At 42.3% G+C, this 27847-nt stretch overlaps 2 protein-coding genes across 2 annotated transcripts; one reads left to right on the top strand and one right to left on the bottom strand.

Moving 5' to 3' along the window:
- On the top strand, nucleotides 1-27271 carry LOC131887481 (uncharacterized). The gene is made up of 5 exons (XM_059236107.1): nucleotides 1-304; nucleotides 2604-3461; nucleotides 22577-22667; nucleotides 23654-23914; nucleotides 24789-27271. Exons 2-5 carry the CDS (start codon nucleotides 3156-3158, stop codon nucleotides 27149-27151), a joined length of 3021 nt encoding a protein of 1006 aa, XP_059092090.1. The 5' UTR covers nucleotides 1-304; nucleotides 2604-3155; the 3' UTR covers nucleotides 27152-27271.
- On the bottom strand, nucleotides 9933-15875 carry LOC131887486 (uncharacterized). Its single transcript, XM_059236113.1, has 4 exons — nucleotides 14636-15875; nucleotides 13633-14575; nucleotides 13410-13572; nucleotides 9933-10816 (listed from the first exon to the last, which is right to left on the bottom strand). Exons 2-4 carry the CDS (start codon nucleotides 14397-14399, stop codon nucleotides 10139-10141), a joined length of 1608 nt encoding a protein of 535 aa, XP_059092096.1. The 5' UTR covers nucleotides 14400-14575; nucleotides 14636-15875; the 3' UTR covers nucleotides 9933-10138.
- Nucleotides 27272-27847: the final 576 nt, after the last annotated feature.

The raw sequence follows: 27847 nt of genomic DNA, 5'->3' as shown, positions 1-27847 counted from the left end.
TTGCAATTGGAACCGCCATTTGGCCTTTGAAAATCTGTTGGCCACAACACACAGGAAGGACCATGAATGGAACGGAGAAACAACTTTCGAAGACGACAACGCCGCTGCAACCGACGACGACAATGGCAGTGATGATGATGATGATGACGATGATGCGGATGATATTGTTGGTTATTTTAGTTTGCTTGTATCTCCCAACCATGACGGGAAGTGGTAGTGGTGTCCTGCGTGCAATGCTTTGTTCCAGACTCTTGGGGTGCAAAATGTGATCATCACCAGCAATTCAACGAGACTGTCTCAGAAGGTACTGTACAGTAGCATATCAAAAGTTTGTGTTCAATGTCGAGAGGTAAAAAATGAAAGAAAACTCAAGGCTTACCCAGGAGTCTCCCAAGTCTACAGTATAATAGCCTGGTGCAATTGGTTCCGCTTGATGAGTTGTGGGATCAAAACAAAAAAGTGTTTTGATCCACCGTAAACGAGAGTTTGGTAAACCCTGTCCTTGATTTCGTCAGGTTCAGTTTCAAGTCCATTCATGTGAGGGTAACTTTCTCAGTCTGGACTAGACTTGTCTCACTAGCTCAATGTAATAAACTGGTTCGAGTGTTTTGAACTTCACTTTTGATGGTTCGGTTCATTTGTCAATCTTCTTCGGGCGTGTTTCAGAGTCAATTTGAAATACGTGCGGGCCTTCTCTGATAAGGGTACGTCAATGGTCCATGAAACTTGATTGAATTGTTACGACCACGATTTGGCCTTCGCCTTTTGACGTCGTGGTTATAAGTTCTAAAAATACTTGGCAGAGAGGAATCCATCCCCATTTGGTTTATAACCACTGTGGCTGGCTGGATGGGTGGATCTCGGTCCAACAAAAGGGCAAGAAAGGCGGTCCCCGTTTTTTGGCTAGGTCATTGGACCAAATCAAAATGATGGAGATGACAAAGCATAGGCCATGAACCATTGGTTTGTTGGTCTTCTTGGTTCCAAATCCCAGGGATCTTCCCGAACAGGTTGAGACAAAGGTTGAATAGAAAGACATCCATCCTAGCACGACAACGATAGAGATGAATGGGGACACACGAACACATCAATAACAAAAGGAGCTTTACGGGCAAGGTCAACTTTGAAACAAATGAAAACCAGCTGATTTCAGCGACGTCTCCCGTTTCGCCAACTGTCTTATTTGGGTGTTGTTAGAAGGGACAAGATGTTGTTCGTGTTGTTGTTGTTGTTTTTGTTGCAACACCATCATTACCACCACCACAACCAAAAATTTCTAGCAAAATTTGAGTGCAAAATTCCATTCCAGGGACAATGGTCTGAGAGAGTCCTAAAACGACCTCTGATGACATTCTGTGCTTTGAACCTTGCTTGATGAAAGAGACCCTGCAACAACTTGAAATTTCTATCAAGTGGACAAAAGGGCGAGTTTCATTGGTTCAAGCACGAGAGATCATCACACCATTGTTGAGATGGGTCATAAATGTTCCCATCAAGCTGACCTGGCCTTTGCTTCACCTTGAGTGGACCCCATTCATGAGTGTTAGCTTCGGAAATTGAGCCAGCTTCTTTCGAACCCTCCTCAGGGACGTGTCCAATGGAAGAAGTTCCAAATTCCAATGCACTTTCAACAAATTATGATCCTCTTCCAGTCGTTCATATGATCTCAAAGGCTCATAAATCATATCATGGTCTTGCAGTGCTATCAGTTTGTAGCCTACTCGCACAAGGCCATCCCAAGGTTCAAGTGAAGGATGCTTTTTCTCATTTGCACGATTTTCATATTCAAACCGCTTCAAAGAGGTTGAGCAAATGGAACGCCAAGTCTTTGAGGAGTTCAGAATCAAACAGCTTCATATTTTATAGAGGTTACTTATTCTTCGGGAAAATGAAGCGGAAAAAAATGAAAGGTTCAAGGGTAAATAATGATCTATGGCGCTTGCTTAAAAGTACGTACATCAATTCAAACTTTGCAATGACTTCACAGACAACAAAGAGTCATCGTTCCAAATTTGGTGATGATTCCTGGGAGGAATGTTGTTTCTTTGGAGTTTTTGCCCGTGTTGGCCTTGCCGTCAGAACAAAGGTCGAGCGTGCCTATGCCTCTCGTTGGCCATTATTCATAGATAGTTAGATATATGGGCTGGTTGGATGGGAGGTGAAGATTCATGTCTCGACATATTCGAGGAAGAATGCGAAGGACTGCTCTTCTATCTCCAAGCCTGGTCCACAATAAAGTCCCGTGTGTGGAAGCAGTGTGACGCTTGCTTTTCAAAGACCAATGTCAAGCAGAACAGCCTCCCATAATTTTTTTTCCACGTTAGAAAGTGCAAAAAAGGTGCAGCAAAGCTTGATACAGACCGATCAAGGGATTAGTGTGTAGATGTGTGTGGTGTGCCAATCCGCCAATCCGCCAATGAGACTTTCGCCTAATGGCGCCTGGCAACATGGATCTGTTATTTTTAGCCAATCTCTAATTAATGCCGTTTTTGTCGGTGATGCTTAATGGAAAGATGTCTTAAAAGAATCCTTTGGGCCGTTCTGCTTGGAGGGATCCGTACTTGAATAACTAACTGTGGTGGTTCCATCTGTTTTCTTTATAGGAGGAGGAAAGTTTCGCCCAATTGTTGTTCTTGTTGTCGATGGTGCTAATGCCAGTCTGGCTGTTGGTGTTATTGTTGTTCACCATGTGGGAATCTATGTGGAAGATCAGAGCACCAATTGCCGACATTCGTTATCAGTACAGATGAAATAGTTTTTCTTTGGGGAAAGCGATAACGACTTACAAGGAGGGCCCAAGTGAGGCTCCCAAGCCAACCAGCCAACAACGGCGACGGCGACGGCCACCACGAGGACGTAGTACGTGCAATACCACCATCAGTGTGGAGCAAGTTTTCCAAGGGGAAGAACAACATGAGGAGTTTAACACCCGTGGTGACACAAACATGTTATGGCACATTGTTCAATGTCAGCGAAGATAAAAGAGAGCATGAAGATCTTCGCGATTGCATGCTGCCTTTGAAGTCAATCAAGGATTGACCTTAAGAGCTTCATCTCCAAAATTGCACACCGACCCGCTCACAACCATTGACAATGGGATCTGGCGAAGAGACTGGTCTCTTGTTGATCATCTCCCGGGTGATCTTCGTGTGAGGATGAAACATAAACCTCTATGGACCACCTTCCCCGTTCCATCCACAACTTCCATGAACCACATTTATCCCGATCTGGTTCATCAAGACGTGAACCTGTTCCTCTACAATGAATCCTCCTCCATCAATAGCACAGTGTTCCATGACGGGGTCCTCAACGATTACAATGACCTTTTCCCCAATGGAACAGCCATCGAGACGATCTCGTCCGTTACCACCGGATTCGGCCTTTACATCCTCAGTTTCGTCACGTTTGTGGGCAACGCTATGGTGTTGCATGCCATTCGAACAGAGAAACGACTTCAAACGGTAAGAATCCCAACCCTGTTGTTCCAACCTTTGGAACTTTTGCATGATACGTCTGTGTTCCAAGGGGGATCGGGGAAAGTCGCATCGTTCTCCGTCCAAGGAGAGACAGGCAGATGAGGAAGGGTAAAGGGTGTAGAAATCACGCTTAAATGCCCTCATTGCACATTCCTTTATTCAGCGAGCTTTGATTGATGACAATTGACGGAAATTCTCCCACGATCCGAATACAAAAGCCAGTTGTCGGAATGTACTAGGACGTAAGAAAGCCGACCTCAAACCTCGAGTGGGTCTTCGGGCTTCTCCATCAAAGAAAACTCCGCAATCCTTTGGTGCATTCTCGATGTCAGGTCGTACAGGTTGTACAGTGGTATTAGGTTCTGATAGAAATTGAATCCGCTTGAGATGCCTCTCATTCCTGTCAGGAATTTCAAGATCGTTGTTGGAGCCCGAAGCCAAACCTTTCGGAATGGGTGCAATTTTCTTGGAAGTCGAAATACCTTTGTTTTATTGGTCTTGTCGAAGGGACCAGAATTGGCTTCAGCTGGTAGTGAAGGGCCGGAAAAAAACAATTCGATTGATCGGATTGACTTCCCCGGTCTAAGCCATTCTTTCACATGGGCTTACACGGCCATTCGAACTCGTCATGAATTCTTGAGGATTTCGACTATTGAGCCCATGGAAAAGTTTCGGCGGAGACCATAAAGCACCGGAAGTTCTTCTATTATTAACCCTTGGGCTACAACAGTTGCAAACTCTTGACCAGCTTGGGTGGTATAAATGGAAACATGGACAAGCGAAAAGAGGTGTTAGTTGTTTACCAAAGATTATCGTTCGGATAGAATCTTAATATTGACGCCGGAAATAACGTGGCAGGAAAAAAAGTTTTGGCATACCGAGAGAATATTCAAGGTTTGGCGAGCCTTTAGATTAGTCGGGTTCGTTTAAGATGTGCACTATCTGATACTACAAATGTTCTGTAATATTCATGGGTTGAAACATACATCATACTCGGACATGTGTCAATTGTGTCCTTTTTAAATGTAATTGATTACAATTACAAAAATGCCATCAAATCTGACAAAGGACTTGTTCAATCTGGCCCACCCACTCTACTGTAATAACCAAAATTTTCATCACTTACCTCCCGCTAACCGTCTCTGTACTATCTATGACTCCCCTCTTCACTTGTTTTCATATACCATAACTAAAATTGACTCGGAAACCCAGCCGACTTAATACAAAGTTCATGAATGCTTTTTAGAGCGTGGCGTATCAGAAACTTTTCGTACCTTCTATGAATATTGTAGTCTCGACAGAGCTTTCTCATTTCTGCATTGTTACTAGCAAAAAACATTACTCGACCAGTCCGATCTCTTGCATACCTGCTGAACTCATTGGAGCCCAAATGGGTGAGGCATATTCAAGATGTGGCTGGACAATCGACTTGCACAGATTTAGCATCGTGATGCTATCTCTGCACTTGAACGTGCGATACATCCAACCACACATTTGAAAAGCTTTACCCATCTTCAACTGGATATGCTCATTGAACTTTCCATTATTTTGGAGGACTGCACCTAAATCTTTCATGGAAGGAATCTGCTCAAATTTTTTTACCTCCATTATCTACGAGCGGAGTGTTTAACAGCGACGAGCTAAATGTCATTGAACGGAATTTCGAAATTCCGTTGAAGGCCATTTTATTCTTAGAGACTAGAAGCAGATTTGATTTGGGACCTCTACCAGACTATTGGAATCTTGGCGTTCTCAAATGCAACTAATTTCATATTGTCAATAAAAAAGGAAGAATTTGAAGTAATACTGAGCTTCTGAAGTGAAGAATGAATGCTATGAAAAGAAGAGGTCCTAAAATGAAGCCTTGTGGGACGCCCAACTTGACATCACGTATGTCAGCAAGCGACCATACAACTTTGACTGGTTACTTCCTATGATAAGGAAAAAAAAAATCTATTTTACCAATCGAGAGCCTTGCCTTGAATCCCCATTTTGTGAAGTCTGCTTAATAAAAGGCCATGACCAACTTCATCAAAGGCATTTAACAAAGGCATTTGGCATTTTAAAATGCCAAACGTTTAAGTAAACAAGCAATTAGAGTAAATTTGGCCGGATCTAAAAATTGCCAAAAGTTGCATAAGTGTCAATTAGATCTTTTTAAGGAAACAAACTTTGTTACGTAACATTTCAAATCCTCATCATACGCTATACGGACAATATCAACACCTTTTCACAAGAACTTTAGGAATGATAAACTAAAAAGGCTTTGCAATCCTTTACGAAGGGGTTTCATTCAGTATTCAGCTTTTAGCCTTGTGTGACATTTACTTCAAGGATAGGTGTTTGCATTAATCTAATCTGACTCATCCTCTTTAGGCGGGCAAGGATAGCAGTCTTCCGGCTATTTATTTTTTACGAGAAAAGGTCGTTTTCACCATGAAGCAAAAGAGGAAAGGCCAGAGTGTCGATGTCGTTTGAGTATCTATCGTTTGAGACCTGACCGGTCTATTTTCATTCGTGTTTTCTGGCATAACACATTTCTATTATACCAACCCTCCTGGCTCATTACTATCTGGGATCAAAAATCAACACGTTCATCTACTTCTCAGCTCCAAGAGACACCTTTGAGAGCTTTCAAAAATGCACTTTGAGATTCATAAGTGATCAATTTATGATGATACCATTTGGAATGCGTATCGTAAGCACAAAAGTAACCTAACTGCAACTTAGAAAGGAATTCACTTGGTGAAGCTTTCATAGTTGTTGAATTCTAGAGGGAACACTTGAGTCTATCTTTGGTCCCTCAAATGTGTTATAAATAGAAAAAGTATCATTCGATTCCAATTGCTTCTAATTCAGTGTTGTTTTGAATTCTCGTGACTGTGACAAGTCTAGTAACACTTTGAAGTAAGCACTGATAAGAAACAAACTATTAGCTTTTGATTGATTGATTCATTGATTGTTCAGGAATTCATACCTATGATTTGCTGTTAATATGTGGATATCAATTCTCTGGGTTGAATCAGTGATTGATCCTTGATATCCATGCTCAGAAGAGTTTACTTTGCTCTGTTGATTTTTCTTTGTGCCTCAATCTTGATGGAGGCTACTCAAAAGCCTTCATGTGTAAGGATTCTTGCAATTTACTCATGTTGCAGTGTCAATACATTTAGGCTCCTTAGAAACACCTTCCGGGCCCTTTACAACCTTCGTTCTCAACCCACCTCGTTTCTTGATAAAACATTAGGTGAGCTGTGCTGTTGCAGACGCGATCATACGAAAATCAAGTTCAGTAGAAAAAGAAAATCCCAAATCGATTTGGCAGTACCTTGGAGCAGAGCTAGTTAGTTTTTGACGATCTGTGTGATCATCAGGGCTGTCTAAATAATGTAATTGATTTGGCAAGCAATACAATAAAAATGCAACAAAAGGGCAAAAAAGCAGAAACATATGCAAATAGGCGGATATTTCTAGTTCAATGGAGGTCTTTTCAAAAGAGCCACAAGCGAAATAATGAAAGTAGAAAATGACTTGATAGGCTAAAATGCAAGAGCAAGTGAAAAAGAGTGTTCAAACCTTCTCGGTAAGCACTCTACCCTACTGAATGATTGTAGTAGGCCTTATTTCTTACTGAAATTGAGCCACATAGCCAAAGTCAAAAGTCTGCTAGGCTACGAAAAATAATCTTTCTTCCACTAGATTCTTTGGCCATACACTGAAAAAGTATCTGGAGCGGTTTGTTATTGAAACTTTAAGACACACCATCTGGAATGGTCGTACTCCTTGGACTATCCAAAAAGCAAAAAAATTGGCATCTAATCTTTGAGTTAGCATCTAAATATATCAACAATTTCATTAGCCTGTAATTCCTCAGGTTCTGAGTAAGTAGAAGGTTGTTTTCACCGCGACCGGGGCAATTAAAGAAGATTATTAGAAAATTAAAGCAATTATTTAATAGACAATCAGTAATGTTACAGAGGCCAAGCTGCAACACAATAACCTTATTTTACTTTTGTACATGAGGCTTTAATTCTCCTGCGAATTTATTGCTTCACAAGTAAACTTTTTTTGAATTTGCACAAAAACTTGAATTCATGTTCACTTTAACTCAAAAAGCGACAAAACGGCGCTTTGTAACGCCCTATGGTCACTCTTCTGAGGCTAAACTTAACTTTGAAAGCTGGGTCTCTCATCAAATTATGGGCCACCTAAAACTACTAGATTTTGCAGCAATTTAATACATGCTCGAATCCATTTTCGTTTTCCAATATGTTGGCCTCTCAACTTAAAACATTTCCTGATCCGATCAGACACACCTGCGTACAGGTTGGTCAGAGTTTCCTCATTTACGAGTGTATACTTGCTGGGACCATTAAATCTAGCTTGTTCTGGACCATGGCCTAAAGATTTTCATTGGGTTTAAGCCAGGTGAGTACCCCGGCCATTGAGCCTTGATCCAGAAGCAGCTAACATTCGCTTCGAACCGTAGCTGAGCCTTTCCAGAGGTGTGACACGCACCTCCAACTTGCTGAAAAATTGCAATGAACATGTCTAGTAAATTCTTATTCTTAAGATAAAGCCGTCAGTCTGGTTTGGTTTGTTTGCAGAGAGATGGTTTTTTTTTCAGGATCTCTTTCAATTTGGAATGACATGATGTGGTGCTTTTTTCGGGCACAATGTGCCATTCCATAACAGCTTGGCAGCTTATTACGAGCCAAGAAATGATTTTGGTTGGAAACTTTACTCTTGGAGTGAGGGGCAGTAAAGGCCCAAACCCGATCATTTTGATGATTTGGGGCATGGAAGAGTTCGAAGAGGCTTTCGTCAAAGACAATGGAATTAAACCATTGGGCAATGCCCCAAGTTTTACGCTCTTCACACCACTTCCTTCGATGGAACTTGTGCCGGTGCTAATTTTGGAACTTACTGAGGCTTCAAGGAGTGAACATGAAGATTTTTTCCTTATGTGGATTCGTACTTGGTGCGAGTCCTCTGATTTTTTGGCTTTTTGCCGGACTCGCCGAGTCCGGAAGAGGACTTGAGCCTTTTTGCTAGAGTCACGTCAAGGAAAAAACCTCGTCTTGCCAAAATGAAAAAAAAATAATAATTTTTTTTTACTTACAAGTCAAGACTCGAGTCCCCTCTAAAAGACTCGAGTCCGGCCCAGTCCTCCAAAATCGAGTAAAAGACTCGCCCCAGCACTAGTTCGTACTGCTGTATGGGAGACAAGATAGCCAGCAGCAATGAGCCTTTGACCAAGCTTTCTGGTTGATTGGCTTCTCTCATTGCAATACTTCGTAATCACGATCTTAGCAACTCTATGAATCCCAGATTTTAGTCTTCGGCCAGGTATATTCTTTAAGAATTCACAGTTCTTGCCCTTGGTCCTCCCCTTATGGATGGTTCGAGAATGGACACAGAAAGCCTCACTCGACCACATCCTTTGGCCTCTTGCCTAACTCCAGCATACCCATGGCATGGGCTCAGACCTCGAGACTGTACTCATCCGGAATTTTCGGACATGTTCTATTTCCTTTGCTTTTCTCAGGCTTTCAAAACACTCCAGGCTACTATTACCTGATAGTAAAAAAAACTTGGTCATTCATTATTTGACATCAGTTTCTTCAGTAGCCGTTCTGCACGAAAACGTTCAGTACAACATCATCAAGTAAAGCATTGCAATTGGAGGATAATTTCAGAAAGCATAAAAGCGGCCCTTGATTTCTTTCCATCCTTTATTGCTAGTCAAAACCACATCAAACTTGATTTTTGATTCAATTTTGAGACTCTGTTTCCCAATCATAAGTAATGTGTTCTTGTGAGGTGGGCCTGTTGGGTCATGACGTTTTTTTTACGCTCATCTTAACGTTTTTCATTAGATCTAAGAACTATTTAACAACAATTTCAACGTAGCTCCTTTTTGGCCTGCTCTTTTATGAACAACAAACTCTTCCAGAATCTTTAAAAAAATCGGCGTATCTTATGAGCAAGGCTTCAAGTTACATTTGATATTGATTGCTAATAAGACCTAATAATTATTTCTGAAAATCAAACCGAAAAAAATAAGAGATTTTTTGCTGTTTTTGTGCCTATTTTTTATGCCTTTGAAGTTCTTTTGCATATTTTCTCCATCTCTACTTATCACAACAGAGTGTGCCAAAGGCAGTTATCAACTCACTTAATGTTATCTTCTCGTTAAAACAATTTGGAGAAACCCTTTGACAGAGTGCTGCCATCAGGCTGACATTTGAAATGTCTGTCTTGAAAAAAGAAACATGGATTTGGTCTAGAAATGAATCGAATCAGGAAATGAACTTCTTGGATGATCAAATTCATTGATTGGATCGGGTTCTGGGTCTCTATCAAAGTTGGGAAAATGCAATTCATCCGCCCGTAGATCCCCTTTTCCAAAGACAACGAGTAAGAGCGAAGATGCCAAAATCATTCATTCCAATGCCGCACTTCATTAGGTTGTTTTATTGCGATGCCGCTTGCTATAGGACTGACACAACAATTATTCTTCAAATAGAAGCCAAAAACACCTATGTGTTCGTACTATTGTGCAAATTCAAAGTGACACGGTATCTTAATCCCACAAACGGAAATCTAAGATTAACTGTAAAAGGCTGTCTCGTTGTATGCCTTTTGGAATACAAATCGCCTCATTTTGCACTTATCGAAATAGTGTTTTGAGCCTTTGCAAGCACGTCATCTGCATTGGCATGATTGCTTTGAAGCCATTTCAAGGCCTTATCTTCAACCAAACACCAAAGTTCTTTCAGTTTGTCCATTCGAATCCTCAGAACCCAAACCACAAGGGCTGTCGCCCACACTTTAGCCTCTTCATGATCCGCTCTACATTGGTCTAGTTCCCAGGCTTTGCCAAAAAGAAAAGTGCTTAGATCATCAGAGGGAGCAAAGCCACCATCGTTTGATTGAAAATTCAACAAGTAGTCAAGACCCTCCAATTGGTTGACTTCTTCAAACGGCGTATTCAAGACATTGATCTGCTCCCAATAGGGTTTCCTATACGCGGGCGCAAGATGCCGTCCGCTTTCATGAACAGCAGTTGGAACCGGAGCTCCTTGTTGAACTTGAGAAACGTGCTCTTCTTGATTGTCCGACATCCAGTAGAAAGAAGTGGCATTGGATAACACTTGAAATGTCTCCGATACCTTCACTAATTCGGCACGCGTATTAGGAGTGAATTCCAGCTCCAACTCCTTTATTCGACAAAAGGCCCCTACTTGGTGGATCTTCGTATTCGTTGAAGACGTGGACATAAATTCCATTTTGAAGTCAGCCTTGGGTCGTTCACACGTCAGATGAACATGGACATCCTGCAAAATCAACTATGATTGTTAGAGCTCGGATCTGGCATAAAAATGGAGGCAAATGGGCTCAATTATTTTCTGAAAGTAACTGTTAGTATTTCACGAAACGGCAATCGCTAGTTAAGACAAAGTTGGGTGCTTCCAATATACCCTACTGGTATTGCCAATAAATGTTCTTCAAGCTAAATTTATATTGGCTCATAAACTTTCCGACATGTTGGCAAACGGATCAAGGAAGTAAAATGTTCCGGAGAATTCTCACCACGATGTCTCAAAACTCAATTTTGCACACATAACCTGAGGCTGAGGTAGGGATAACCTACAGTACAATGTATCAAATTGTGAATGAACTGCAGGGGTTCATTTCTAAGGTTGAAAAGCTTCCTTCATGTCTCAACATATATAGATTCATTTTTTCATAGTTTTTCTAATGATTTTTTAATGAGAACATATTGCTTTCCCTGTTCTTGGGAATGGCTGATAAATATGAAATTAAAGTTAGTGGAGCTGATTACCCTTTTAGATATCTTTCATTGATATTTTTACATTTTTTACGCTGTGTTTCAGTGGCTGGCCTTCCTCACTTTAGCAATTTCATTAGTTTTCGGGGCCCTTGATATTGATGAACAGGGTGCGTAATAAGTTGTGGAATCTAAACTTTAGGACAGTTACTAACCCAAATTGCAGACCTCTTAATCGCCCTGAAAGAATCGTGTACTTGTTTTCTATGGAAAGTATCAGTGGACATGAAAGACAATCAAACTCACTGATTTTTGATCAGAGATCTTTAGAAATTCCAAATGAACAAGGTATTAAGGGCAATTTAATTGAATTGCATGAAGTAGTGGGAAGAGATACTGGCCATCCAAGAATTGCCCAAGAACAAAACACACTTCTGATTTGTAAAGAAAGTACTTGAGACAATTAAGCCCATGTATTCGGACATTTAGGCAAGCCCTGGTACCAGCAAACAAACTTGCCTGCCAATGCCAGTGATGCAAAATTGGCGTTTCAAACTAGTTTTAACGAAGCTGACCTTTCCTCGTATTGCAATGTGAAAGAAGGGCCAGCTTCTCAAAAACGTGCTTGAAGCCCCAAATTTGCATCATTGGCATTGGTACCAGCAAACAAACGAACTTGCCACAGCTTACCTAGACGTCCCCATTATGGCACGTGCCGCAGGAGGGAGGCATCCCTCGGCACGTAAGAGCTGCCTTAAAAACAGAGGAAGTCACATTGAAGACGCCTTTTGAATTTTGTTTAATTGTGTTTGAAGCTCAATTTTTCGTCAAATAAACAACTGTAAAATACCTACCCAGTCATAAGTATTTGAAACTTTTCGAATTGCAGAACTTATTACGCACCCTGCAAATTTTCAATCTAATTTTCAAAATATGTCCACGCTAATTCAACAACTCATTTTCCTGCCATAGAAATTTCATTTCTACTTCAAAGCGCCACAATTGAAGACTAGTTCTGACGCACAATCACATAAACCTGGTCTATAAAAGGCGCCCAAGTGATTCAACATATAGAGCAGCAGATTATTGAAGCACTAGAAAGTCAAGCTTCAGTCGATGCAGTCTATCTAGATTTTTCCAAGGCCTTTGACAAGGCGAATCATGGCCTTTTAGCTAAAAGGCTCCATAAGATTGGAATCCAAGGCAAGATTCTCAATTGGCTAAGAAGTTTCATTTTTTAATAGGAAGCAATTAATTAAGTTCGATTGATTTGTCATGCAATGACAATGTGGCATGCATTATGTTTAGTCGGGTGTTCCTGAGGGCTCCATTTTAGGGCCTGTCTTTTTCATTATATTCATTGCTCCTCTTCAGAACCTTGTCCTATTATGGTGATGATACAAAGTTAGTGTGTCAAGATTGTGTGTTAGAGATCCTAGACCAAATCTTCTCTGAGGGTTGCTGAGATTGATATGGCTTTGAATGGAATGAAATTCCGCTCAGTGACGTTTGGATCGACGCCATTAAACACTCTACTCGTAGATAATAATTGAAATAACCAAAATTTTCATCACTTACCTCTACCTACCTGTCTTTGTACTATCTGTAACTCACCTCTTACCTTTTTTCATGTGCATTGAACCAATTCTAGTCATACTCATTGTGACATCACTCTCTAGTCAACTATTTTATTGCCTTTACCTTCTTGACATTTTTCTTGTTTTATCAACAAACCTTTGTATAATGTATATACATCAGATTTTATTTTATAGTTATTTTTACGCCATGACATGACCAAGAGCCGCAATGAAAGATTAGTTTTATTCTTATTAGTATTAATAGAGGCAAAATGTTGAGCAGATTCCGTCCATTGAGGATCCAAGTGTAGTCATCCAAAATAATGGAAAGTACGATGAGTATTTCCAGTTGAAAGTATGTAGACAAAGCTTTTGATCAAAATACTTTATCAACCTTATGTTCAAGGGCCAGCCATATCCGCCAAAAGTAATTCGTGGACGATCAGATATCATATGAGTATAAAGTTAAGTAAAATGAATTAGTTTTTGTCTTGAACTGTTGGGAATTCCATTCCCAGTAGCGCTAAGGAAGTCTGCAAAAAATGATAATAATAAGTTTACCTTGGTCGGTGGAGCCGTTGATCCGTACATGTAGAATACGGTTAATTTTCGGCCGTTAAAGACTCTTGGGATTGTTCTTGGCCATTGACCTTGTAAAGGATTGTCCTGGCGCAAACGCCAACGACCGTGGCCTTTGAGGGTCGACATCCAGCTCAAATCACAACTTCGAAATACAATTTTACGTTAAATTACCTGCCCTATGCTTAAAATCAATTTCATGTACCTTTTATGCCAGCATACTTTTGCCCTGTAAACAGGCTGAAGAATGCACTTCAGTATGCCAATCACCTTTCGTCCATTGGAGGTCAGTCCATTGTCCGAAAGAGTCTCGCAAAAGCCCCTTCCAAGCGAAGCCAGAGTTTCCAAGGAACAATCATCACTCCTGCTTTCCACGGAGAGCACGAATATGGATAGAAGTTCGGATGATTTGCGCACCACATCGAGGGTTTCGTCCTTTAGATTTGGATCATTGTTCGTCAGCACATGGATGTTTTTTCTCCTTATTGGCAACCCTGCACCCACAGGTGACTCCACTTCTTGAACCAGGACTTGCGAAAACTGTTCTCCTCCCCTGACGTCGTAGGTATTCCATTCGAGGTTATCTAGAGTGCTTGAGGCACTTGTGATGGCCTCTGTTCCAATTGGAACACTTTCGCCTTGGTCAATGGGGGTTACAATTTTAAAAAAGCTACCGAAAGGCAATGAATGCAAAAGCAACCGAAGGTTGAATTGTAAATTTGAGATATTTAGCGACTGCAAAGGTTCAAAAAATGCCATGAGAATGACTAACTCCACTGGTTCATATTCGAAGTCCATTCTTGGAACAAAGTTCAGCATAGAGGCAAATGAATTTCTGGTCGAATGCTTTTCGACATGAATGGACGGACGGGCCAAATCCTGGATAAAGATGCTCAAGTTGAAATGTTTTGCCAAAAGTGAAAGATTCCCTTCAAGTTGTGCTAGAACCACATTTAGATCACCCTCATTCATGGGCGGTTCCACCTGGATCTGATGCGACGAACTCTTGACAGATGTGATGGCTCCTCTGGACACGATCTCGACAAGGATGGACAACGAAGGTGGACACACCTTGGTCGCTTTCGAGGTCTTTCAATCCTCCCATTTTGACAAATTTTGAATATTGTCAATTTGCTTAATATTTGGCACTAGAAAGACGAAGCAAAAGATCGAAAACTATTCCATCCCCTCAACATTCATAATCTCACTGGGCAATTCCAAAGTTAGATGATTCGTTTCGTCAATGGCCAATACTTCTACGAATTGGACACTGATTTTGATCACACTCCATGGATTTAAATTGCCAATCTTCATGGTCAAAAATCGGCCGTTCTCAAATTCTAAAATTCCCGCGAGAAATCCACGCTTGACAGCTGACTGGAAGAGTTTGTTTGCCTCTTTACAATCCTTAATTTTAGCCTCCGAGGAAATTCCATCAATTTCCCAACTCAGGTTAGTGATTGAGATGTTTTGCCTGACAAGAAATACGAACTCCGTGTTGATGGAGAAGGACTCCTCATTTCGATATTCTTGCTCCATGGTGGCACTCGAAAAGAAATCCACCACTTTGATTTGGATTGAGACGCTTTTCAGCGGGACTTTTAATTGGGTTCTAAGTCCGACAGGATAATAAGTCCGACACATTTTCGTGGTTTTAGGCGATCTTGGTATATTTGGACGGCAGATGAGGTTCATTTTGAAGATGAAATGTTTTGTTGGTTGAACAGAGCGTTCACGTTCAATGATATCGAAGTTTTGCTGACTCTGCTGTTGTTCTTTTTATCTCTGTTGCCTTTAATAGTTGTTCAAACTGTTGCGCGACTGATAACAACTTCCGTTTGGCCTTAATCCTTGCACAGGTCACAAGGAAACGGTGCTCTAGCAATCGCAATCAAGACTTTCGTGGGGATTAACCTAGATAAAAAAGGCTTGGACCTTCAATTTGCCATGCTGACAAACCTCCGAAAAGGCTGGAACGTCCTCTCTACTTAGATCCAGCGTTTGAGTTCTCCGCTTTTCAATCTATTACGAATGGCAACGATCTGTACACATAATTCGATCCAAATCAAACATGAACTGAAATATTGGCTCTTGGTGTGATTTTTTGACACTGGGACGAATTGGCGTGGCAGTTCCGAAGCATCCTCATTCCATTCGATGGGTGGAGATCCCCTCTTGAAAGTTATTGCCATGGAAGATCCCGAGAAGTCTGGCCAGTGTTGCTCCATTCCCTCTTTCCCGTGGCTCATCTTGTTCCCAGAGAACATTTGGAAGTGCAAAATGGCACCAGCAAATCAATAAACACCCCAAAAGTCCCGCCCAACTCAATTTGAGTCAGGAAATGGCTCCCATTTCCCGCTCGAAGACAGAAAAAGGCAGCAGAAAACTCGAGGGATTATCGTGAACTTTTTGATAGCAAAACTGCCTACTCTGAGTTATTGCAATCGAATCGCATACCCGAGTTTACCAATACTGATAGTGTGCAAACTAAACTTTGATTTGGAAGCGGAAATGTTGCATAATGTTTGGTAAGTAAGAGTACGGACTACTAGTCCATGAAATATCCCGTGTCCAAAAGCCAGAACCAAGCATACCGTAGGACATTACAGAAACAAACATGCATACTTCTTTGCATGTACGTACATGAAACAATCTCTTTTGAAACTATCAAACTCATTCTTCATGTACGTCGTACGCGTACGTTATGCATGGAAAAGTTTTCTCTAAAAGGGAGCTATACTCGACTAAACAATAAATTGGCCTTGTTCAAAGCTCGTGCCTCGCTAGGCAACGGTTTGAAAGCTCAATCTCTTCAGACTTGAGTGTTGAAATCCCTTGGATTTGTTCACAAATGACCTGATTGGGATGGTCCGAGCTCTCAAGCTACCTGCTTGAGATGAGGTTTGTGGGTCCATCCGTGACTCGTAGAAAAGTACATAAAGTGGATCACCTGGTAGTTATGACTGCGTCTCTCTCTCGATCTAATGAGGAAATGCATCGCTCCCTTGTGCAAGATTTCCACGAACTTTGGAATGTCATGCTTGGCATTCTTCACATTATCCAGAGGGTTCCCTCATTTGGGCCGGAATGTCCATGGGATCCCCCACAAATATCTATTCCAATATTGTGCCTACGAAAAAGTGCACCTTGTTGGCACCTTTTCCTTGTGGTGGGACTACGGGTAAGGCATGAACTTCCGAAGGGTGTGATTCGAGAATTTCCCAGTGGATGCCAAGATCTACATTCATGCATAAGGGTGCTTGATGGATTGTCTTTGGGATTAACATATACTGGCGATAATAAAAAGCAAGCGGTACCTTATCTTTTATTTAATACTTAACTATGTATAAAACGGGACTGAGTCCATTCGAAATTTGTTGGGCATTGACTTTCATTCTGTAGAAGTTAAAATAACCAAAATAGCACAATTCAAAAGACGTTAAATTTTATTTACTTTGCTTACCTAAAATCATCTTTGTGAAAGGTGGAATATTTTCGTTGCTGTTCGGATATTCAAGCAAGCGCTGGTACCAACAAACAAACTTGCCTGCCAATGCCAGCGATGCAAAATTGACGCTTCAAACTGGTTTCAACGAAGTTGACCTTTCCTCATGTAGCAAAGCGAAAGAAGGGTCAGCTTCTCAAAAACGTGTTTGAAGCTGCAAATTTGCATCACTGACTCTGGTACCAGCAAAAGAAACGAACCTGCCAGAGCTTGCCTAAACGTCCCCATCCTTCTGTACAAGAATCAACATCCTCCAGGTTTTCGTAATATCGAATTTACGATTTCAACACTCAACTTACCAGATCTGACTGTAGCACAACCTATTTTTTACATCATTTCCCAAATTATGAATTCATTAGTAATTTAAATTCAAAAACACTTCCAATGTTTCTGGTGTCAACTTGGGATTTTTTTATATCGAACATTCGGTTACGAAACACGGAATTTGTACTAAAACGAAACAAAAACGGACCATCGATGAAGTCATAAGAGTCAGCTAGAGCCATATAGTAACTGATTATTGATAATTAGGTACTCTACACAACAGCCAACATTGTGCCAGGTCAAGAATACCTTTAATAGATGGATTAGACATAAAGGTTGGAGCAGCTAGACCCGACGTTCCTGCCACTATTTTAGTCCGTAGACATTTACCAGAACTAAAGGGGTCATTAAACGGTTTCATGATTATGTTTGAAAAGTAGAAACATAATATTAAATTTGTTTATATGAATTTACAAACCATGTTAGCTTTATTGGGTGTATCTCAAGTTGATCTCTTGCATTGAAAAAGATTCACCACCAATTATCGATTTCATACGTACAAAGTATCCATTTTTACGCTAAACGAACAGTACTCCTTCTGTATGTTGTCATTGAGGCATCCTTCAAAGAGCATTGACAAAAAGTATGAATAGTTTAGCTCTGGCAGGGTCTACTTCTCTAATTTAAGGTCTCCTTGGCCAGATACACTCGATCATTATTTTGATTGAAGCTGTCATCGAGTCATATGAATAAGGCTTCCATTAAAACCCGATTGCACTTTGCCCTTCTATGTAGGAATACGTACTCTTTACCCAAGCTTGGCCGTTCTGAGCGTAACAGATGCTTATTCAACAAGAAAAGGAACAAAGGCTTTCGCTTTTGTTAATGGCCGTCGTTGGCAATTGCATTTTGGATTTCAAGTCATTCCGAGAGTGACTTATGGACAATTTGACATTTGCGTGGCCATTGAACAGCTCCCCTAGTCTTGCTTACTTGGCTCTGAACCAAATCCCTTTAGATTCATAACATGTATCAAGTCTTCAACTTCAACTGTTCCATCGATTGCGAATATGGCATAGGAATCCAGGATATTCCCATTCCCTCAGCGATGATGTTAAGATGCTATTTTCAAATTTGTCATTTTCCCTCACTAACTTTGCCTATCGAAATGACAGTATATGGTATTCAATCATCCCAGTGTCCTTTAAAAATTAAGCATTTCAGAATTGCTTCTGTTCTCTGTAACGAAACACCTACTACGTACTACAGGTCTGTTAATCTAGTGAAGCAATCGATATGACATTGTCCTCGTTCAAGATAATTGCCTGCTCAGCTTGACAGCCCTAAAATTAGGGCTAAGGTCGCACCTGAGAAGACTGATGATGATGATGAGAAAGACATTTGCATTTCTGAAGGATAGCTCTGATGACTCAACAAGGTGCCGAAAGAGAGGGGTTCTCTGTGCATCCAAAATTAGGCCCAATCAATGTGGGAAAACTCTTCATAGATTTGTTTTAGGTCCCTGAGCGAGTTTCGACTTGCCAGAACCAAAATAGCATCCTCTCTCCAGGATCTCCAGAAGTTTACAAAGGTTCCATGACATTCGTGTAGTGGATCATTTTTTTCCACCGAGTCTGAAACCCGAACCGCTGACTGGCCTTGGAGTGAGTGTAGACCACAAATTCCATCCAACACCAATTCATTAATCATTTGAGCCTTCACCCACGAGTGAACTAACAGAAGTTTTTGAGCCTCCTCATCTGGATGAGAACATATTTGTTTGCCTCTGCCTCAAGATATTATGGAGAGGCCAATAACAGCCATGCAAATGGGAGATTTATTTTCCCTATACTCAGGCTAACGGGATCGATTCATCACCCGCTTTTATTCCGAGGAACACACTCGCAAGTTGTGCCAAAGCATATTCCAACTCTCTTTAGCAAACCTTTGCCAATTTATTGTTGCGGCCTTTCCTGTACAAAGAGAGTGCGACCCTTTCACCTCTGATCCAATGGATATCCGACTTTGGGAGCCAATGAAAATTGCATTTCCAGGAAACCATGTCAGTTGACACTCAACCTCGTTTGGAATAGGGTGTTCCAAAGTGCAGTAATGATGTTCGCAATGAGATAAACGTTATTCTCCACCGATTAGTTGGCGGTGCTCATTTTTAAATATCTGACAAACTGTTAGAACGGTTCTGAGACAGAGTTTAAGGGCTATTAATATCGTTTTAGGTTAGGCTGGGTTAGGCTAGCTCAGGTTAGGTTAGGTTTGATAAGGTTAGGTTAAGTTTAAAAAAAGGTAGCACCGCCAACTAATCGGTGGAGAATAACGTTTACCTCGCAATGATGTACGAAAACTTTGATTCGATCAATGCAGTTATGAGCAAATGTCCAAGGACAATGACAATGCACGGTCACCCTCCTTTTTGAAAGTAAATATTCGATTCAAAATGCGAAATGCACTTTCGAAGCTAAACGTAGCTAGGTCAAGTCATTTGGAACGCTTGAAAAATCACTGGACCGAGGTTATCAAACCAAGTCTTGAAATTTAGTTGGACCAAGGAAGTTTAGAAATTGCAATAACCAGAAATTCAAAGGCAACTTTTCAAAAGTTAGCTGTTCGTAAAAGTCAAACTTTCACTGTTTTGGGAACAGCTTTGTATTTGTCAGACTTTCTTTGTAATTCATAGGGAATTGAGTTTGAACTTGCGTTTTCAGTTTAATTAAAAAACAAAGCCAACTTTGCTTCCAGTTGGCAGCCCTTTGTAATAAACACAATTCCCACGAAGGCCTAGTGAAAAAGCTGTACTATGCAAGTCAAATGATCATAACTTTAACTTGAGAGGGTCTGGAAGGAAAAGTGATGGAATCACATTGAGAAGGATCTCTTGTATTAAGTAGGTCGTAAAGACCTCGTCATCCTTGACTTCACACAAGTCATGCGCCAAATCAGTGACTTGACAGCTTCTAATTTGGTTCCACTTACTTTTCCAAATGTCCTTCGGCCTCCAATGAAAGGGAACTCCAAGACCATAGTGCTTAATACTCAGGACTCCTGTTCTCACTTCCGAGCTCCTGATTCCACCATTGTGTTTAACCATTCTCTCTACGTTGGGATTGTGATATCTGAATATAAGGCCGGGCCTGAAAAACGGCCTTTAATCCTAACGCCATGGATATTCATCCGGACTGGGTTCGGTGGGCTTGTGCGTTCGGATAGGATCTTGAAAAACTACTCCTTTCAAGTGCACGTTCCATGTTGTTTTGGCAGTTTCAGGGTCCATCGCTCCCAAGTGGAACAAGGAACAATGGGTCCAAATGCTCCAAATGCAGGACTTGAAAGACAAATCGTCTGTTTGATTTAGAGATTGCGGCCTCACACCCATTCAGCCTTGAAACTCGGGTGTTCGCAGGTACTACAAACGTACGTACGCGTAGATACATACTCTACATACGCGTACATACAGTCCGTTGTAAATGGTAAGTACGTAGGTATACTGGTTTGGTCGATTCCAGTGGTTTTAGGACGGCTCAAGTTAAGTAGCAAAATTGGATCTGGAAATGATTTTCCCTCGTTCGCCTTGGGATGACGGAAGTCATAAACAGGGATGGAGGGAACAATTCAAGGAACCGAGAAAGACTCATTTTCTCTCTCTCTCTCTCTCTCTCCTTTAGCCGAATGAATGTTTGCAAATTCAAGACCGCAATGTATGTGGTTGGACTCCGATTTCAAGCTTTGAGCTGAGGGTCCTTTCGCCGCGATTAAGGGAGCTTTCAGACTCGAATACTTGCAACGAGGCAATGAATGGTGATATGGAGTATAATTGAGGCTAACTTGTTAAAAATATGGAGCAAAAGAGATCTTCTAGATCCTCGCCAGAATGAATGCCTGGCTAGTTGGTCTGTCACCAAACTTTCAAAACCGAAAGTTTGGTATCTGGCTTGAAATTTGGAAAGGGCTCCACTCTACAGTACATTTAGTTTCATAAACAATTTCAAAAATGCAAAAAGGCTTCATGGCCTTGATTTAATGAATAAACTTTGACCGACTTGTGGCTCTGAGAAACACGCGCCCGTATTTGTTTCCTCACATTCTTTTGGGTGATATAACAATGCATTGCGTCAACTCCATTGGTTATTTCTCTCATTTGGTCCAAGAACTGGAATTGCAGTTAAAACTTCCTGCCATGAATCAAAACAAAAAGCCCAAGCGACTTTCTTGCTGCGGGGCCCAATCCTCGTGGAACTAGTACTAGACAAAAAAACACCATGAAACAGCTAGATACAAAGATACACTCATCCAGCCCCCGTTTCAGAGCTGGAATGCCAAGGTTTTCGGGCAGTCATCAGCCTTTTCAGGCCTTGAGGTTAAGCGAGCGTTATACATTTATCATTTCTCCGGCCATTTTGAACGTGGCATCATTTATTCAAACATTTTCAGAGTTTTCCTCGCCACAGATTAAGTTTCTCTCCTAACACGATTACTGGAAGTCTGAAGCTCAAAAATGTATGCTTTTTCCTCGTGTATATCCATCCACATTGTGCATCTCCTTAAAATGGGATTTACACCCTCAACAGTATTAGCTCCCCTATTGCTTAGAGCACGGCTACTACTGAATATCTATTAGATTCAACCAACGGAGAAGAGCATGAAAAGGCAACATCTCCAGCCTCTCAGACGCCTTTCACCACACTCTTTCTCTTCCTTTTGGACTGATTCGATTGGATGGATCCATGGAAGGATCGATATTCGAATTGAACATACTAGACAAAGGCTGAGCATTTCAATGTAAATTGTTGACAAAGATGCTTTTGACCGAACATGATGAGGGACGTCTCTCGTTTTTTGGCTTGCTCGATGTCGTCGTTGACGTTTTTCGTGGTCAATAAAAGCAGGTCTATGAATGAAAAGGCCGCTTTTAGGAGTCAGGGCACGGACTCCCACGAAGTCGAGCTCATTGTTCTGGTTGAGGAATGGTTTCAGGCTACAGTTCTACAGTTCTCCGGCAGATTTTGAGGGTGAGTGTGCAAAACGATGTCCGAGCCGATTCCTGGGAACATGGAGCAAATTTTGGACCTGGTTTTCAATTTCCTATTCCTCACGCAGACTCTTTGTATTTCACCCACCAACCCACCTTCACCTCTTCGCGTTTCCCTCTCTTTCTCTCCCTGTTCCATGGATCCAAGGATGAAGCGAGAAAGTTCTGAGGCTATCAAAAAGTTTCTTTTTTGCACTTGTTCTTTTTCCCCTCGTTGGTTTCTCGTTCGCTACTTCCTTCTTCTCTTGTTTACACACAGTACATATGCATTCCTACCTACTACCTCTGCTTTCGAATGGGTCCTCTTTCATATCTTCCATATCTTCTATTCCATAGGTTTCCAATATGTTTATCATGAGTCTGGCCGTGGCCGATTTGACCGTTGGCCTCATTGTGATGCCAATCAGCTCTGCCTACGCCATAACAGGTAAGAAACATACTGTAAATGCGATATGCGCGGTTCCCTTTCAATCTTCAACTCTAGTGGAACAGCATTTGAAATTGCCCCAAGGGGCCACAGTCATTCGTTCAGATTCGTTAAAGGACTGCGAATTGAGTTCAAGTTTGAGTCCCCAATAAAAAAAAAAAAGAAACGAGGTAGAGAGTATTGAAACCGTTTCAAAACGAGTTGGGCTCAATAGGGCTCATTGTAAAGACCCACAGATGTCTATCTCCAAGGGTTATCGAAGAAATGGCCCACATTTTTGCACAAGGGTCCCAAGCTTATTGGCCCCTTGGGCTCTGTCTGGATCTGGGGACCTCAAAGTATAGCCTTACGCATTCGTAGGATTTAAAAACTTGACATGAACTATTTCATATGACTTAGGATCGACACTTCCTTTAGACCACACCAAAAAATGAAATGAATCAAGAAAAAAATCCCTCGTGCTTTTTATATCCTCAATCCCATCAACAAAATCAGAAAATGAACCAGCATAGAAACGAGAAGAAAGGCTGCCTGTTTTTCCTTGTTTAAGCATTGCTGAGCTCAGAATGAAAAGTGGCCGAAGGAGAGCCCCTTTCCGGATTGCGCGCCCATTTAATGAGGCAAAAAGGTGATAGCTAGACATCGGTCTCTCAATCCAAGCCCCGAGTAGTCCACCACATTTCGACCCGAGGCCTCGAAAAAACTCACTATGAATCCTTCTCACGCACATTTCTTGATGACGAGGACATTGTTTCACGAACTAGCCGTTCATTTTCATCCAACTCAGAACCAGCAGAGGTTTCCCATGAAAGGAAGACATGTAAAGACCAGGTACAAACCAGTCCTAATCATGTCTCACTGGACCAACCGGTCAAACATCCATGTTAGAGCTAAAACTTTCCGGCATCATGGCATCAATTATTCACATAAAATTCCGAGCATTCTTGAGTGGTCAACATCATCATGTGGTCTCATTTCCATTGCAGGCGACTGGCGCTTCGGTCGAGCAGTGTGCCAATTCTGGCTCTCAGTGGACTACACGGCCTCGACAGCCTCGATTTTCAATCTCTTCATTTTGTCGTTGGACCGCTATTGGTCAATAACGTCTCCATTACGATATCTGAGGAGACGGACCAAGAAGCGAGCCCTGATTATGATTGCCCTGGCTTGGACAGGAGCTGCCATGTGGATGATCCCTGTGCTGGGATGGCATCACTTCCTGTACGGTGGAAAGCGGCGACAACCCGGTGAGTTGCTTGGAACGTTTGGATCACTGCATTTTAGTAGTCGCCCTGGGATCAGGACGAATTGGTATGAAACATTTGAGAAGTCATTGCCAACTGCTGATCCATGCACTAAACTTTTATGAGTTCTGCACAACGTCATATTGATCCAAGATAAACATGACCAAAGGTGTGCCAGAGGCTGTTCGTTTGAGTTTCCTTGCCCTAACTCTTCAACGAATCTTCCTTCACGGTTCCATTATCCCTTAAAAGTCTTAACAGGTACACATAGGATTTTCCTCATTTTCGGACAATCTTATGTTGTAATCTTTGTAAGCGGTTAGCTCTCCAATCCTCAAACTGCGAGATCTCAATTATGGGGCTGAAGTTCAAAGGAAGTGACAAGGGCTGAGTTCGAAAAATTTCTAATTTGATCCGCAGAATTGTGGCCTATAATCAGGGTGCTCCTTGCACTTCATATCCATCAGTTTCTCTTTCCTGCGTGCGTTTTTCTCTCACATTTTATTCGCCCCCTGGCAATTATTGCACAAATTTGTGCACTTTCCGTCATACTCCTCGTGCAATCAGGGAGTGAAAAGTAAAAGTAAGCCAGACTCATTCTCTGGATCCTTTTATCAGGGATCCTGGTCAAATGGGAGCGACCATTTCCGGCCAAAAAAAGGAGAGGAAAGCGAGGCCTTTATCAAGTGGAAAACGGGAAACTAATAGCTATGATAGAGGAGTCATCTCGTCTATAGAGCACGTGGATTACCCATAGATAAGACAAAGTGCGTACTCCATACTTGGCGCATTCAGAGGAAGATTAAATATGACCATGGGCATCATTTCATGTACTTTCAGTGCACTCAATGGAATAATACTCGTTTCACGCTTTCAGATCATGTGTGTGAGACGGAGTTCGCCACGAACATCACATTCAAGGTTGTGACGTCCATCCTGAACTTCTACATCCCCACCACGTGCATGATCGTATTGTACGTCCGGATTTTTTTGGCCATCAAAAGACGATCCGGGGATATTGATCGCCTGGGTGCCTCCTACGTGTCCAATTATCAAGGGCAGAATCAATCCAAGGAACACGAGCAAGTGAACGATTCCCTAACTGACCACGAGGGACAAGCCGAACGGAAGAAAGAGCGCAAACAGCGACGCAAACAATACCAGACCAGTTTGAGCACCGTTTGTCAGACGGATCGCGACCCTGCGCTTCCCAACGGACCTTCGTTGACAATCAAGGATTCCAATGTACAAGTAGTGACAGCTCTTTCGAATGGCACAATTCAACCCGCGGCGATGTTGACTAATGGAGAGCGAGAGCCAGGTGACACGACCAAGCAATGGATGGAATTTCAGCGTTTGGGTGTGATGGCCACATTTACTACCACGACACCACCATCCGAACATCTCGAGCTCTACGAAGGTGTCAGGGTGAAGGTCGAGTACATTTCGGAAGATGGGGAGAGTGATAATGGGACGGAGACATCCGCCTCATGTTCCGTCGACCCCGACTTGTCAGATGAAGGTGACGGCTCTTCCAACTCTTCATTCTCATCCTCGGGTGAATCGTCGTCTTCCATGGACATTGAAAGTGAGACGAAGGAAACAAGATCAAAAGATTCTCTTCCTGTCACTTCTCCGGGTTTTAAGAAGGTGGAAAACCCCGGTGACGACACCACATCAACCTCGCCCCAACGGAGGAGGAGGAGGAGGAGGAGGAAAAAACGGCGGAGGAAAAGAAAACGATTTCCCAATCGGCCTCCGACACCACGAAGACCAGTCTCATGTCAGTGTCAACCGTCAAAATCTCACATATCCTCGTCGCCGTCTACTCAAGTCCTCAAGGTCGTGGGCACTCCACTTGGAACAGGAGGTGGAGCAGTAGGCGGTGGAGACTCTCAAACCCTACTCAACCAATTTGAGGCCAATTCCCGTTCCTCTGTAAACTCGCAACCTGTGATCCCCCGGCGTCAAACCCTGGCTCTGAACCATCGCAACCAGCAGCAAAACCATCCTAATCCAATCTTGGACGCCCTTACCGAGCCCCTCCTCCCCACGCCTCTTCTCTCCAATCATGTCCTTTGTTATCCATCAGACCCGATGACGAGTAATGTGACGACTGAGACGCCGCCAGGTAATGTGACTCGGTGTGGAATGGGAAATGCGTGCCTATCCCCGGTGACACCAACGGGGAATCTTGCCTCTTCTAATTACTCTGAGACAAAGTCTCAACAAAGGCCGCTACTCTCCACGGAAACTAAGTCGCAACAAACAATCCCACAAAGGAGGAGGTTAAAACCCACGAGGGCGAAGAGTCCCTCGAATGATGATTGTGAGGATGAATACTACTATGACAACAACACCTCGTTAGGATCTTCTTCAGAAGCCTCTAACAAGGTCTTTCAGGCGAGGGACATTGTCAAAGCCGTGCCTGCTGTTCCGGTGAGTGACGGGGGGAATGCTGTCACCCTGGATGCTGTTGGTACTATTAAGAACCTTAACTGCATTAGGAGTGAGACGCCGACCACCAAAGGCAAGATGACACCCAATGCTTTATTGGCTTTTCTCAAGAAGCCTGCTCTGAAAAGACCCCCAAATAGACTTGAGGGTGGCACTTGCGACTTAAGTAGGCGGCCCAAGAAGCACGGAACAAGCCCTCCCAAAGACTCCACTCAGCCTGGGAACACGCAGAAGCTTTCCGGGAAGAACTCCAACAACTCGGGCGGCAATCTCAACCGGGCCAATCCCAAGATAATTCTGGCCAAGGAGAAGAAAGCGGCCAAGCAACTAGGCGTCATCGTGGGGGCGTTTATTCTCTGTTGGCTTCCCTACTTCACTCTATTCATGGTGGTGGCGTATTGTGGCAAAGAACAATGTGTCAACCAAACCGTATTCACTACCACCACGTGGTTGGGCTACTTCAACTCAGCCCTCAACCCAATCCTTTATCCCTTGTGCAATGTCAATTTCAAGCGGGCTTTCAAGCGAATGTTAAGGGTCCCCGGGTCCCACACCGATCTGATGGGCAATAATTTGGCAATGCACCAGAAACAGAGGTACAACTACCAGCTCAACAAACGCCACAGTCACTCGCCCAATCAGGACCTCCTCAATAATTCGCCCAAGGATGCTTATCCCCAGGACCGGGTCCAGACAGTGGAAACGGTCATCAGAGAGAGGCAAGGGTGCTTATTCAAGCCCCGCAAGGCCAATACGGTGGCCATGATTAATGCCAAACACTGAGAATGTCACGCAAGTCGATGGAGACGAGATTTTACGTTGTTCGCATGTCCTTCGACCGTGATAGGGGTGAATGAAATCGACTAGGGTTGGCTAATAAATGATAAAATGCCTCATACCAAATGATTAACATGGTCTTATCACATTAAACCCTGCCATTTTTAGTACGTTTCCCCATGTCGAAAAGCTGTTAGGGATAAATATTAAGTAAAAAGGTCCTGCCTTCGCTGATCACGTCGGGACTGTAATCATGAGTAAAGCTCGGAAAAATAACTTGCTTGGCCGTCGAGGAGCCAACCTAGACATTTGAATGCGAATGTAACTGTCTGAACACAAATTAACGTGAAGATTTGCTACAGGAAGGAAAACTAGTTTTGACAAACATCTGGAATTTACCCACAACAGCAAAATAAGTTATTTTTCCGACTTCTAATCATGAGCATTGAACTGGCAAGTTATTTTAGTATGAAAACTGTCTAATCGTTTGCCGTTAGGTTCGACTTGTGACATTTCAATCAAAAGTGATGTGTGATGCAATTCCTTGTTTTGTACTAATTTTAAGTGATATAACCAAACCGGGTTAGATTTTTAGGGAACGAGGGTCGACATGAAAGTCTACGTGAGGACATCTGGGTAGATGAATTTGAATGGAACCCTAAACGTGAGCACTATGAAAGCGATCGAGTGGAACATTTGATC

The sequence above is a fragment of the Tigriopus californicus genome, chromosome 9, assembly GCF_007210705.1.
Source record: "Tigriopus californicus strain San Diego chromosome 9, Tcal_SD_v2.1, whole genome shotgun sequence".
Lineage (NCBI taxonomy): Eukaryota > Metazoa > Arthropoda > Copepoda > Harpacticoida > Harpacticidae > Tigriopus > Tigriopus californicus.
Note: the sequence above shows the minus strand (reverse complement) of the source record. Positions and strands in the feature narration are given on the sequence as shown.